Source organism: Esox lucius, chromosome 6 (genome assembly GCF_011004845.1).
Source record: "Esox lucius isolate fEsoLuc1 chromosome 6, fEsoLuc1.pri, whole genome shotgun sequence".
Lineage (NCBI taxonomy): Eukaryota > Metazoa > Chordata > Actinopteri > Esociformes > Esocidae > Esox > Esox lucius.
The window spans coordinates 9962000-9975491 of NC_047574.1; the positions used below are offsets into that span (position 1 = coordinate 9962000).

The 13492-nt window shown below is 42.2% G+C and overlaps 1 protein-coding gene across 26 annotated transcripts in view; it reads right to left on the reverse strand.

Annotated features, from left to right (window-relative positions):
- dst (dystonin) overlaps nucleotides 1-13492 on the reverse strand; it is a 143473-nt gene that overhangs the window by 97737 nt on the left and 32244 nt on the right. For 21 of the 26 annotated variants that reach the window (XM_029120388.2, XM_029120385.2, XM_029120382.2 and 18 more), the window contains 4 exons: nucleotides 12623-12684; nucleotides 7085-7174; nucleotides 3077-3175; nucleotides 1767-1844 (listed from right to left, as the gene is read on the reverse strand). In XM_029120388.2, the coding sequence (XP_028976221.2) occupies nucleotides 1767-1844; nucleotides 3077-3175; nucleotides 7085-7174; nucleotides 12623-12684 (329 nt within the window). The remainder of the gene's footprint in view (nucleotides 1-1766; nucleotides 1845-3076; nucleotides 3176-7084; nucleotides 7175-12622; nucleotides 12685-13492) is intronic. The other 5 variants (XM_029120373.2, XM_029120392.2, XM_029120391.2 and 2 more) reach the window with 2 other exon arrangements.

Here is a 13492-nt window from a genome sequence, read left to right on the forward strand (position 1 = left end):
CTGTGTATACAAATGGATCTGATCATGATTGAATGTCACTCACACAGTAATAGATCATTAATATCCTCTTTAAAAAGGTTTAAATAGGCATACATATGCATTTTGTAAGTCAGTACTTTGCTCATAAATGGCAACTGGAAATCCCCTTAACAGAAATTTTCTAGTTCATTCCACGCCTCTGAAAACAACTGAAGTTGAGCCAATAAATCACAGTGGCCATTGTTTTCTGGCCTTGGCTGCTCAGCTACACACCACAAGGGGGCACTGAGGGTCATTTATGTGTATCTGTACATAAGCATTAAATCAATGTCAGGTCGAAATAGCATGTGGTCATTTTAATAAAAACTATGCGGTTTTATGCATTAAAATCATTTTTATCATATTATATGCAATGTCTTTGTATTGTAGTCTTCAATTTAATCGGCCATGACATTAAAACAGGGGCCTTCCACTGATACACATTATAGGTCATAGGTGCTTAAGTGAATGCTTCTTTATTTGATTATTCACTGAATTCTGCTGTTTCGGTTTGCTTTCAAAAAAACAAGTCAATAGTCTATCAACCTTTCCAAGATTTGGCAAAAGAACGGGCAGAGCATTTCTGTAACATATCATATTCTTCCCAAGTGATCACTGCAACAATAATGGCACCTCTATTACTCATTGCAATACATTTCCAGTCTTACAACAACAGTCATTGGGCGAGGCAAAGGACATGTGAAACTGTCACTTTTCTGCTTCTGAATATGGATGAGGTGTGAATAGGCTGGGTATGTCATTTAAAACAATGGCATAATTGTATGATCTGTGAATCCTTTGTCTCAGGTCTTGGGCTGCTTTCAGTGACATCATGTCTGGCAGGCTCTAGCTGAGCCTATAGCACTGTTCCACATCTCTATCACTTCCTGAGGGCGGTGGATGTGGGGGAGGGGCCATCAGAGACGTTGCCACTATTGGGAGATTAGTCGATCACGTCCTCTTACTATGAGTCCATTTGAAGAAGGCATGGAAACACAGATGTGTGAACGCCATCCCCAGGCTATTGCACACAACATTAAAGCCATATTGTTCCCTGAGAGTGACCCCAATGAGTGAAGTATCAGTAGTGTTTCGATTTGAGACAATAAAAATTCTGCGAGGCGTAGCCCCGTCGGCTGCCTACACATTCAGGTAATTTGTCAGACACTCATTTCCACAGCAGTGAATGCATACATGGTCGTACTTTTCACGTTTGATTCTGTAAACCAGATTCTGTAAACCAGAGGTATCCAAGCCACTCTTCAGGGTACCTCTTACAAATGCTGTAGCCCCGAACAGGTACATCTAATTCATGTTCCAAGCTGACCAGTTGATTCAGGTGTGCTAGCTCTGGAATAGAGTAAATACACGGAACGGCTTGAGGTCCCTGACGAGAGGGTTGGATACCACTGAATAAACAAGCACTTATCATCACTCAGGCGGTACATCCAGTACAGCCTGAGTCAGCCATTTACAAAAGAGATCACACCGCCATGTCTCTGACCTCCCTCCTCTTCATATCACAAGAGAGAAACTAACGAGCTAATAGCCAACCACACTAAATGTGGTGTTCCTTCAATAAGTAAGCTATTGTGGTAAGAAAATCTTCAAAGTTAACACATTTTACTAAAGGAGTAAGTGCAGTGCATTTCAAGTGTCTGGAAACAAGATCAATTTAAGGCACAATGATGAAGTTCCTCTACACAATTCGTGTCATACAGTTCCCACACGCGACTGGTCCTCTGTACCTGTCGCCTCTTCAAGTAGTCCAGTGCTATCTGTACATTCTGGAGTCTGTGGAACCGCATCCGGCCTTTCTCTCGAGGCTGTGGGCACATGAGCAGGAACAGACATGTCAGGAGATCATACCACACGGTCTCTACCTGTCCAAGGCCCGGGGACTCACCACACCGTTAAGTAGCATGAGGACACAGGACATGCTGCCGCCAGGGTCTTACCCACTCATCTGCTGAGGGAAAAGAGACAGAAACCAAAAGGGAAGGACCCGGGAGATATGGAGCCGGGGCAGTCACAGCTGTTACCATACACTGGATTTACCTCAGAAAATACTTGTCTCCGTTCAGTACTACAGGAGTTGAGAATAAAATGTTAGACTAAACCAGCAGGTCTGACTAGATGTATTTCAGTGAATATTGATAACACCTCAAATCAAGTCCTTTCCCAAATCCAAAAAAGCATCTAGGACTCATTTTGCTGTAAGGACACTGTTGTGGTGTGTGTGGAAAGATAGCCAAACCCCTGTGATAGACATACTTATATGGACAATGATGGGGGGGCCATAGCGTGAGGTAATGAGATGTAAACTGTTTCACAGTCCCCTGGCAATACCCAGCAGCTGAATGCCATGGGTTGGTCTGCAGCATAGCCCTTCGCATTCAGTCATTATTCTCCTGGCTGGCCAAGAGACGAGGCAAAGGAACTCCTTTCACCTCCATTACAGAGTGACAACATTCACATTCAAAAGCATTTTCCTCAACGGCTCCATTTCATTCAACTTGGCGCCTTTATCCAAGCAGCCTTGTTTGGGCATATCTTCTAGAAAGAGTCCAATTGTTTATAAAGTTTCACATTCAGTTTCAATGTATGACTCAATGATCCACAAAGCAATTGAGGTTGGACTTATTCAGGTGGAGCTCTAGCTTAGCATATGGTTGATTTGTGCATGCGCTTGCAATCCAATCCAAACAAATTTTCTTGGACAACAAATCAATAGCACAGGAGCCTGGGCCTCCAGTTTATAAGCCAAGCACATGTCCATCAGGTAATCTATCTCAGATCTTCTCGGCTAGCATTTTCTAAAGCAATGAAGTAGGCCCACTCGCTATTCTACCAATCAGCATCAAGCACAGTGTTGCATATTAACTAGCATCATAGAATCTAAGAAAAAACACTCCACAAAACAGTCTGCTTTGGTGCTTTTGCTGCGCTCCACTGAAGTGAAACGACAGCGGTGGGATTGTTGCTCCACTTTTGTTAATGTCCACACCACGAGCTGCGTTACAGTGTTACGGGGGGGAGGATGGCGAACCACACCTACCCCCTGATCATCATCCTCCGCACCTCCATGCTGCCCAACCGCACATGCTTCAGCCGAACTCACCAACCGCAATGTCTTCAGGAAGTCACGCTCCCGTGGCTTACCAGAGTGAACGCGAATGCAGGAAAACAAACACAAGGAGGCACGGACATTAAGTTGGACAAATGAATAGAAGGACACCAAATGAACAGAAGCAATCAAAAAGGGAAGAAACAGAGGAGAGAAGAGGACAGATGAAACAGGATATAAATTAAAGAAGGTAGACTTTGAGGTGAATTATCAGCTTCGCCTATATTTGAAGGAACTTGTTTTCTCCTTATTTTATTCACAGAGAACAAATGCGGCTAGGCACCAGTAAACAACAATGGCATTGAACCCCCACCCATGACTGTAATTCAGTTATCATGAAGTGACAACAATCAAGATTCGAGGTCTACTTCACCCATCCATATGTCATTTCTGTGAAGTCATGTTTAGCTTAAAACACAACATCATTACAAACGCTGGGAAACAGGCATTGTAATGCTGTTAGTTTGCCTTAGCCTTGAAGCATTAATGATCTTAGGGTGTTTTCACATATTTGCCTCGTCAACCCATCTGATTGATGCTATCACTACGAGATATACTGTGTAGGCATTTAAGGGCTATATGTGTTTTGTTTGTAAAAAAGAAAAAAAAATACATTCTGGTCCTTCCCCAAGAGATTTCTGAAAGATTAACAAACCCAAGTAATAAACAACAAAAGTGATAAAAGATGTATCTAGCAAATTAGGCCTTAAAGCACATTTTACTTTAATTTTACTGTTACACAGAGTAATCAACAGTCTCCTAATCAATTTGCCCATAAACATACAAAAAGTCATGTCACGGATGTTGTACGTTTTTGTGAAACCTGACTTGTACATCCTGTATTTTGGGATTTGATGCACATTTTCATGATACTTGATTCCTCTATTTGTTTATCCGTAGACTCTGAAACTGCAGTGGTATCTTTACTTAGGCTACATCAGACATTTGATTAGGGTTACACAGGAGCTGGATTAATGGAATGCTTAGTTTACTTCAGATTGCTTCTGTTTGAAGCCTGATTCTCTCGGTGATTCTAAGTCTGTCTGGAACTTGACTGTAACGACAGAAACAGCACTTTCACCAGCTTTAACTGCAGCTAAAGTAGCTACATATTAGTTCATCTCTAGAAGACCTTTGGAAAAACAGCTGAATGGAACAGTTACAATGTGAAAAATGTTGTCTGTCGGGAGCAAAGAGGGCGTGACACTCAATGAAACGCACTATGCAGCTGGAATACCTCTGTGTCTCGCCTGCACCCAGGGACACCCTGCCCTTAACACACAAGTCAAAAACAACGTGTCTCTAAATCATCTACAGGCTGCATTATGTAAGAATGTGCTGAAATCCCTCCTAAACAGGATGCATTAGGAGCCTAGGTACACAATAACCACACTACGAATGAGCTACTGTCACATGGTCCAGCATGTTGAATGTGGAAAGGCCTAGAGGAGACAATGACAGAGCTACAGTCTCATGGTCCAGCATGTTGAATGTGGAAAGGCCTGGAGGAGACAATGACAGAGCTACAGTCTCATGGTCCAGCATGTTGAATGTGAAAAGGCCTGGAGGTGACAATGACAGAGCTACTGTCACATGGTCCAGCATGTTGAATGTGGAAAGGCCTGGAGGAGACAATGACAGAGCTACAGTCTCATGGTCCAGGTTGTTGAATGTGGAAAGGCCTGGAGGAGACAATGACAGAGCTACAGTCTCATGGTCCAGGTTGTTGAATGTGGAAAGGCCTGGAGGAGACAATGACAGAGCTACAGTCTCATGGTCCAGGTTGTTGAATGTGGAAAGGCCTGGAGGAGACAATGACAGAGCTACAGTCTCATGGTCCAGGTTGTTGAATGTGGAAAGGCCTGGAGGAGACAATGACAGAGCTACAGTCTCATGGTCCAGGTTGTTGAATGTGGAAAGGCCTGGAGGAGACAATGACAGAGCTACAGTCTCATGGTCCAGGTTGTTGAATGTGGAAAGGCCTGGAGGAGACAATGACAGAGCTATAGTCTCATGGTCCAGGTTGTTGAATGTGGAAAGGCCTGGAGGAGACAATGACAGAGCTACAGTCTCATGGTCCAGGTTGTTGAATGTGGAAAGGCCTGGAGGAGACAATGACAGAGCTACAGTCTCATGGTCCAGGTTGTTGAATGTGGAAAGGCCTGGAGGAGACAATGACAGAGCTACAGTCTCATGGTCCAGGTTGTTGAATGTGGAAAGGCCTGGAGGAGACAATGACAGAGCTACAGTCTCATGGTCCAGCATGTTGAATGTGGAAAGGCCTGGAGGAGACAATGACAGAGCTACAGTCTCATGGTCCAGGTTGTTGAATGTGGAAAGGCCTGGAGGAGACAATGACAGAGCTACAGTCTCATGGTCCAGGTTGTTGAATGTGGAAAGGCCTGGAGGAGACAATGACAGAGCTACAGTCTCATGGTCCAGGTTGTTGAATGTGGAAAGGCCTGGAGGAGACAATGACAGAGCTACAGTCTCATGGTCCAGGTTGTTGAATGTGGAAAGGCCTGGAGGAGACAATGACAGAGCTACAGTCTCATGGTCCAGGTTGTTGAATGTGGAAAGGCCTGGAGGAGACAATGACAGAGCTACAGTCTCATGGTCCAGGTTGTTGAATGTGGAAAGGCCTGGAGGAGACAATGACAGAGCTACAGTCTCATGGTCCAGGTTGTTGAATGTGGAAAGGCCTGGAGGAGACAATGACAGAGCTATAGTCTCATGGTCCAGGTTGTTGAATGTGGAAAGGCCTGGAGGAGACAATGACAGAGCTACAGTCTCATGGTCCAGGTTGTTGAATGTGGAAAGGCCTGGAGGAGACAATGACAGAGCTACAGTCTCATGGTCCAGGTTGTTGAATGTGGAAAGGCCTGGAGGAGACAATGACAGAGCTACAGTCTCATGGTCCAGGTTGTTGAATGTGGAAAGGCCTGGAGGAGACAATGACAGAGCTACAGTCTCATGGTCCAGCATGTTGAATGTGGAAAGGCCTGGAGGAGACAATGACAGAGCTACAGTCTCATGGTCCAGGTTGTTGAATGTGGAAAGGCCTGGAGGAGACAATGACAGAGCTACAGTCTCATGGTCCAGGTTGTTGAATGTGGAAAGGCCTGGAGGAGACAATGACAGAGCTACAGTCTCATGGTCCAGGTTGTTGAATGTGGAAAGGCCTGGAGGAGACAATGACAGAGCTACAGTCTCATGGTCCAGGTTGTTGAATGTGGAAAGGCCTGGAGGAGACAATGACAGAGCTACAGTCTCATGGTCCAGCATGTTGAATGTGGAAAGGCCTGGAGGAGACAATGACAGAGCTACAGTCTCATGGTCCAGGTTGTTGAATGTGGAAAGGCCTGGAGGAGACAATGACAGAGCTACAGTCTCATGGTCCAGGTTGTTGAATGTGGAAAGGCCTGGAGGAGACAATGACAGAGCTACAGTGTAACCTGCATGTCATAATCAGCTGTTTAATCGGTGCCAAACATATGCTGAACTTTAATGGTGGAACCTTTACATTCTAATGCATTTTTGCACAAACATTTTAATTTGTGAATTTTCAAATCAGGTCTCACTAAAATTAAATCAATTACGATCATGAGCAAATTGATGGTGAGACTGTGTTGTGATTAATATATGAAAACACCCATTAAATTAATAGAATTGCATAATTAGAATGAATTGTGTTACCTTAGGGTTAAGAAGCATGGCTTACCACACACTACTGTATGTGCCACTGTTCTAATCTCACATTCAATAAAAGGTACATTCCCCCTAAATAAACAGTCCAATAAAATGACACTCTGTTCCCAAATGGGCTCTAGTCAAAAGTGGTTCCCTATGAAATAGGGTTCCTTTTTAACATCCCGTCTGACAACTAAACATGTCGATGGATGAGAACAGGCGAAAGCACCAAGACCACAACCTACTCACCAATGACTCGCCAGATAGGACTTCCAGCAGTGAGATCAGGTTATGTCCATCCCGAAGGTCTTCGTACAGGTCATTTATATGCTTCCGTACCTAGAAACATAGAAGATTACTGATTATTATTTTCAGTTGTTTAAATAATTATGGTGTGCCAGGGGTTGGGCGGTGTAATAAACAAGAGAACAACTATGTAAAATAATAATGAAATTGAATATTGGAATGTCAAAAACTGCCACACTGCCTTGCATTTGGATCTTTTGGGACTGTTCCGCTAGTTACATTGAAGCACGGAAGCAAAATAAGTTCAGATCATGCTCAGGTATTTTTACGTTTTTGGGTCAAGTATTTGACCCAAGTCTGATCCCCATCTACTCAATATCTTTCACAGGCTTCACTAATACCGGTTCAGTCAGTAAGCCTAGTTACCATCAAAACTGTAACCTTTAAATGTGCCTTAAAGGTAGGGTAAATACTACTATCATTCCATTAAAAAGAGCAACTGCAACCCTGTCTCTTCTCATTTTTCACCCTTTGATAAACCTCTACTCAGTCATAAACACACATCCAGTCAAACTCTCCATGTGCTTATTTTAAAATACGCTGTCATTTAGAGCTTTGCCGAAACCTGTTTCAGAAAACCTGACTGACAGGAGCTTGCCTCTTTTTCTCACTAAATGACATGGGTGGGTAAGACAGTGCTTAGTCATATAGCTAAATGCAAAGGACCAGATCATTTAAGACATTTGTGATAAAGAGTGTCTGCATATCTTTTCCTTCATCAGACGATATATAGATTGCAAAGGTTCTGCCAATGTGTAGTATACCTTCCTATATCGAAAACTGCTCGCTCTGAAACATTGTCTGGTGTAGTATTGAACTTGACACAAATAGACATGTTGAACGTGCCTACTGTAACAGCAGACTAATGCAAATATTAGTATGCCACGAACAGGCTGTTTATTTAGGCCACTTATTCAGGTAGCATATCAAACCCATGCAAGAAACAGACAGGCAGTCTAAACGGCAATTTCTTGTTCTTTTTTCATCATTATGCCAAACTCCGGTACTCCAGAAATGTTTGATTATAAAGAAAAGCCAAATGCGTAGCGACGGCTTTTATGTGTGATAGGGAAGCTGCCGCCAGGACCACTGGATCCCCACAGTTCACCTACGTTCGCCACAGCACAGGGAGAGCTAGCAATTTGCATGTGCAACGCCGCAAGGCTTCTGCATCAGTTCGCTCCACTAAAAGATTTTGGAAGTACACATGAGTTTGGTTTTGTGAGGGCGGGTTTTTTCTAAAACACAGATCATGATTTGTTCAATTCCAAACAGGTATATCCAACCAACCAGCAGTGAGCATAGTCTTCATTATCAAAGCTTCTTAACGATTACGTCAAAACACACCTTCCAGAATGTAAAGTCAGAAGGACTTTGAGTCAGTTGTCAACCAGACTACACAGGCTATCGTTAGAACATTTCTCTCTTAAAGATATAAAAGCCAACGCCTTACCAAAATACTGCCCTTTCACTTGCCTCCACAAAATAGAGAGAGCCCTGCCTCGACATAACAGACAGAGAGTGCCCTGCCTCAGAATAACAGAGAGAGCCCTGCCTTGGAACAAAGGGGTGGGAGGATGCCCTGCCTCAACATAACAGAAATAAGAGAAAGCACATGGCTACTACCCATATCCACGGCACTCAAAGCACTTCCATTCTGTCCCCCACACTCAAAAAACGTTTTGTTCCCAGTAGGCCCACCTCCTCCTCTTCCTGACCTGATTTCCACAGGCATGTGAAATTCCCTGGCCGCCCAGTGACTTGGTTGTACCTAACAGAATAATGCCGACTAGCAGGCACAGCTGTGGGCCAAAATAGACCTCCTCCGTCATGGCTCCCCCTATTATTAGAGGATCAAACTTCCCCAAATCCAACAGACAATTTCACTCCAGACAAGGCATTCTGACGCTAGCCACAGCTGACAGAGGTACGGAAGAAAAAAAGGCCTTAGCTGTGGAAGAGTTAACTCCAAAATATAGATTTAGCATTCCAGTTTGTACAGGCCTCAATATCTGAGATGTTGAAAGACTAATTATTGAGCCTAAATATTCCACCTCCTGCTCATGCCGTCGCGTAGTATTACAAATATAATCCCAAACCTATCCACATGAAATGAGAAATAATCCCACGACACCAATTTATCGGCATAAATTTATGAATAATCCTGCAGCAATTTCCCATGGACATAAAATGTACCTCCAAATGGTATCACATTGACACAAAGCTGTGCCATGTGTTAGCTCTGAAGCTTTACAACACTTTTGACACAGACCAAATAATCAGGCTAAATCACTTGAATAACTGACAAAAAGGGGATTATAAAGATCCCTCCCTAAGCATGTTGCACAATAACATAGCATGGACATGCATGCGTAATAAATACATTGCATCATATATTTTATGCTTTCTCAGGTCATAAGCAAAATCAAGGTAAATACTTTTCATTATATTGACACAGAACTGCAGTGCTGTAGAATTGGGAAAATCATTTTGTGAGGACATGCAGACACTTGTTACTCTGCCAGCCTCTATGACTAGATTTTCCCTAATTCCTCAGCAGATTAACCAGAACAATTCCAGTTCCTGGTGAGTACACAAGAGTGATTTGGAGCACTCCACCACAGTGTGGTGGAAGAAAACATGGCTGGGTGGGTAATGTTAAAGCATAAATAATGCTTGAAATCAGGTATTGACTGTATGTAGAGGTGTAATGCAAAGCCTGGATATTTTATGCATGTGGTTGTTGATGATTTCAAATGTTCATCAGATTTTACAACGGTTTCTTATACTTTAGCCTTGAATTTGTCCTCGTTTTCAAATGAGTGTACTCAAAATATAAATCATTACAGAACTTTATCCACCATTAACATAACCTATAACGTGAACAATTCAATTGAAAAACAAACTGAAATCTTTGAGGGGAAAAAATAAAAACTCACAATAACCTGGTTGCATAAGTGTGCACACCCTTAAACTAATAAGTTTAAGTATATATATATATATATATATATATATATATATATATATATATATATACACTCACCTAAAGGATTATTAGGAACACCATACTAATACTGTGTTTGACCCCCTTTCGCCTTCAGAACTGCCTTAATTCTACGTGGCATTGATTCAACAAGGTGCTGAAAGCATTCTTTAGAAATGTTGGCCCATATTGATAGGATAGCATCTTGCAGTTGATGCAGATTTGTGGGATGCACATCCAGGGCACGAAGCTCCCGTTCCACCACATCCCAAAGATGCTCTATTGGGTTGAGATCTGGTGACTGTGGGGGCCATTTCAGCACAGTGAACTCATTGTCATTTTCAAGAAACCAATTTGAAATGATTCGTGCTTTGTGACATGGTGCATTATCTGCTGGAAGTAGCCATCAGAGGATGCTCACATGGTGGTCATAACGGGATGGACATGGTCAGAAACAATGCTCAGGTAGGCCGTGGCATTTAAACGATGCCCAATTGGCACTAAGGGGCCTAAAGTGTGCCAAGAAAACACCCCCCACACCATTACACCACCACCACCAGCCTGCACTGTGGTAACAAGGCATGATGGATCCATGTTCTCATTCTGTTTACGCCTAATTCTGACTCTACCATCTGAAGTGAACTTCGTCTTCATCTTCAGCTTTCTAACAGACGCCTGAAGGTTTTGTGGCAAAATTGCCTGGTATTTGGAACTGTTCATAAGTCCCCCCACCTTGATTAAGGCTATGGTTCCAGCTGAAGAAAACAGCCCCAAAGCATGATGCTGCCACCACCATGCTTCACTGTGGGTATGGTGTTCTTTGGGTGATGTGCAGTGTTGTTTTTGCACCAAACATATCTTTTGGAACTATGGTCAAAAAGTTAAACCTTGGTTTCATCAGACCATAACACATATGGTAACACATGCTTTTGGGGGACTTGATGTTTGTTTTTGAAAACTTCAGCCGGGCATGGATGTTTTTCTTTGTAAGAAAAGGCTTCCGTCTTGCCACCCTACCGAATAGCCCATTCATATGAAGAATACAGGAGATTGCTGTCACATGTAGCAAGCAGCCAGTACTTGCCAGAAATTCCTGCAGTTCCTTTAATGTTGCTTTAGGCCTCTTGGAAGCCTCCCTGACCAGTTTTCTTCCCGTCTTTTCATAAATTTTGGAGGGATGTCCAGTTCTTGGTAATCTCTCTGTTGTGCCATATTTTCTCCACTTGATGATGACTGTCTTCACTGTGTTCCATGGTATATCTAATGCTTTGGAAATTATTTTGTACCCTTCTCCTGACTGATATCTTTCAAAAATGAGATCCGTCTGATGGTTTGGATCTCTCTGCGGACCATGGCTTTTGCTCTGAGATGCAACTAAGAAAATGTCAGGAAAATCCTACTAGAACAGCTGACCTTGTTTCGTGATTAATCAGAGTCACTTTAATGATGGCAGGTGTGTAATAACTCTTATCTATTTAACTATTGATCTATTTAACATGGGTTTGAATGTGATCGGTTAATTATGAACACTGCCACATCCCCAGTTATAAGAGGGTGTGCACACTTATGCAACCAGGTTATTGTAAGGTTTTTATTTTTCATTTTGCCCCCTTGAAGATTTCAGTTTTTTTTTCAATTGATTATAGGTCACATTAAAAGTGGAAAAGGTTCTGACATAATTCATCTTTGTCTCATTCTTTTACATTACAAAAACATGGCATTTTAACAGGGGTGTGTAGACTTTTTATATCCACTGTATATGCATGTTTTGCATATACAGTTTTAATCCAATTCCGAATAAACATGATGAGTTTGCATAACCACTCACTTAACCCTGCAAATATGTGAGCTTCCTTTGCAAGCCGGGGACAGTTAAAGAAATGCGTGCCACAATTGCTGCATTTCAATTACGCAGTGTTGTATATACTACCACTGTTCATCATTTCATCCAATCCCACTTTAGGTCCAACAAATTTGTATATCCAAGTCCCTAGTCTCTTGCAAGTCTGGTGAAAAAAGCTGGGGCTCATCAACCGATAAGCAGGTAGTACAAATTCTGGCAAGTTAGCAGTAACTGTCTTCCACTGTCATCTTCGACTAAACATCTGTCATCAGTTACATCGATATAAAAACCTTGCGGTTTGCTGATGGCAGTCTATTATCCTTATTATTATTCTATGACACAATGTAATCTTGACTAAACTGATAGGAAATAACATGAACCAGCCTGTCTTCACGCTATCAGGATCCTTATACCATCACTATTACACTAAATGCTGTGGAAACGGTAACCATTACAAGACATGATGTCTACAGGGGGAGGACAGAGAGGTGGGGATACAACACACTAATTAGGCTGGGAGGTAGGGCTGAAATCACCTGGGACCAGATTTATAAATAACAAGATGCACTGGAAAGAGAGATGAATCTACATGTAGACTAGGCATAATGATGAACTGGGAAATAAAAGTGAGACACTGTGGACATTTTGTTCTTACCTTCAGGAGATGTTGGTTTATCCATTTTGTAAAAGTCTTTTTCTGCACTCTGTCTCTTTCATCTGAGGAAAGACACAGAAATAGATGTATTTTTGGCAAAGTACTTCACATTTATAGATCAAGCACAACGTCATTTACAGACAGACAGAAAGACAGACAATAGAGAATTATAATTTGCATCACAGGCAGAATTCAGAATTGTGATTTCATAGTAGTAAATCACAAATAACTACTGTTTTTGAATAAGCCCTTTATTTGTCACTCTCCTTAATATCAAGAACCACTCTAAACATATGTTAAAAAAAAAAAATCTACTTCTTTTACACCCTTCTTTATTTTCCAGTAAACGCAGCAGTCTCCAATAAGATTTATATTTTTGGGAGTAATTGAATAAGTAACGTCTGTGCATGAGGTTTAGCTTCCATTACTCATGGCTCAGCATTGCACTCGTCAACCACATTATTTTGTGTTTCCTGTATCCGTGGCAACTAGACTGTCCACTTCCACATGCAGCTTCTTAAAGATAGGAGTCTCTTCATGATAGAAATGGAAACATGAAGACTGTACAGTGGGCTGTCAGGGCAAACTTTAGCCAGGTATGTTACAAAAGACAAAACAGCACAGCGCTTTACAAAACAGTAGATTACTTCGGGGAAGAGATCCTCCACAATTTTCTCTGTGTCACCTTACTCACACAGGACGACTGAGAGAGAAGGCTGCAGAGTGAGAGTCGTGATTCAGACCAGATTGAAATACGCCCGATGTCATCTCTCTGCCTAAAGGCCCTTCTGGTGTTACCATCAGACCAATATTGAAACCAATCACGAGCCCAGCAGATCAAATTAAAAACACAACATTCAAAAAGCAATA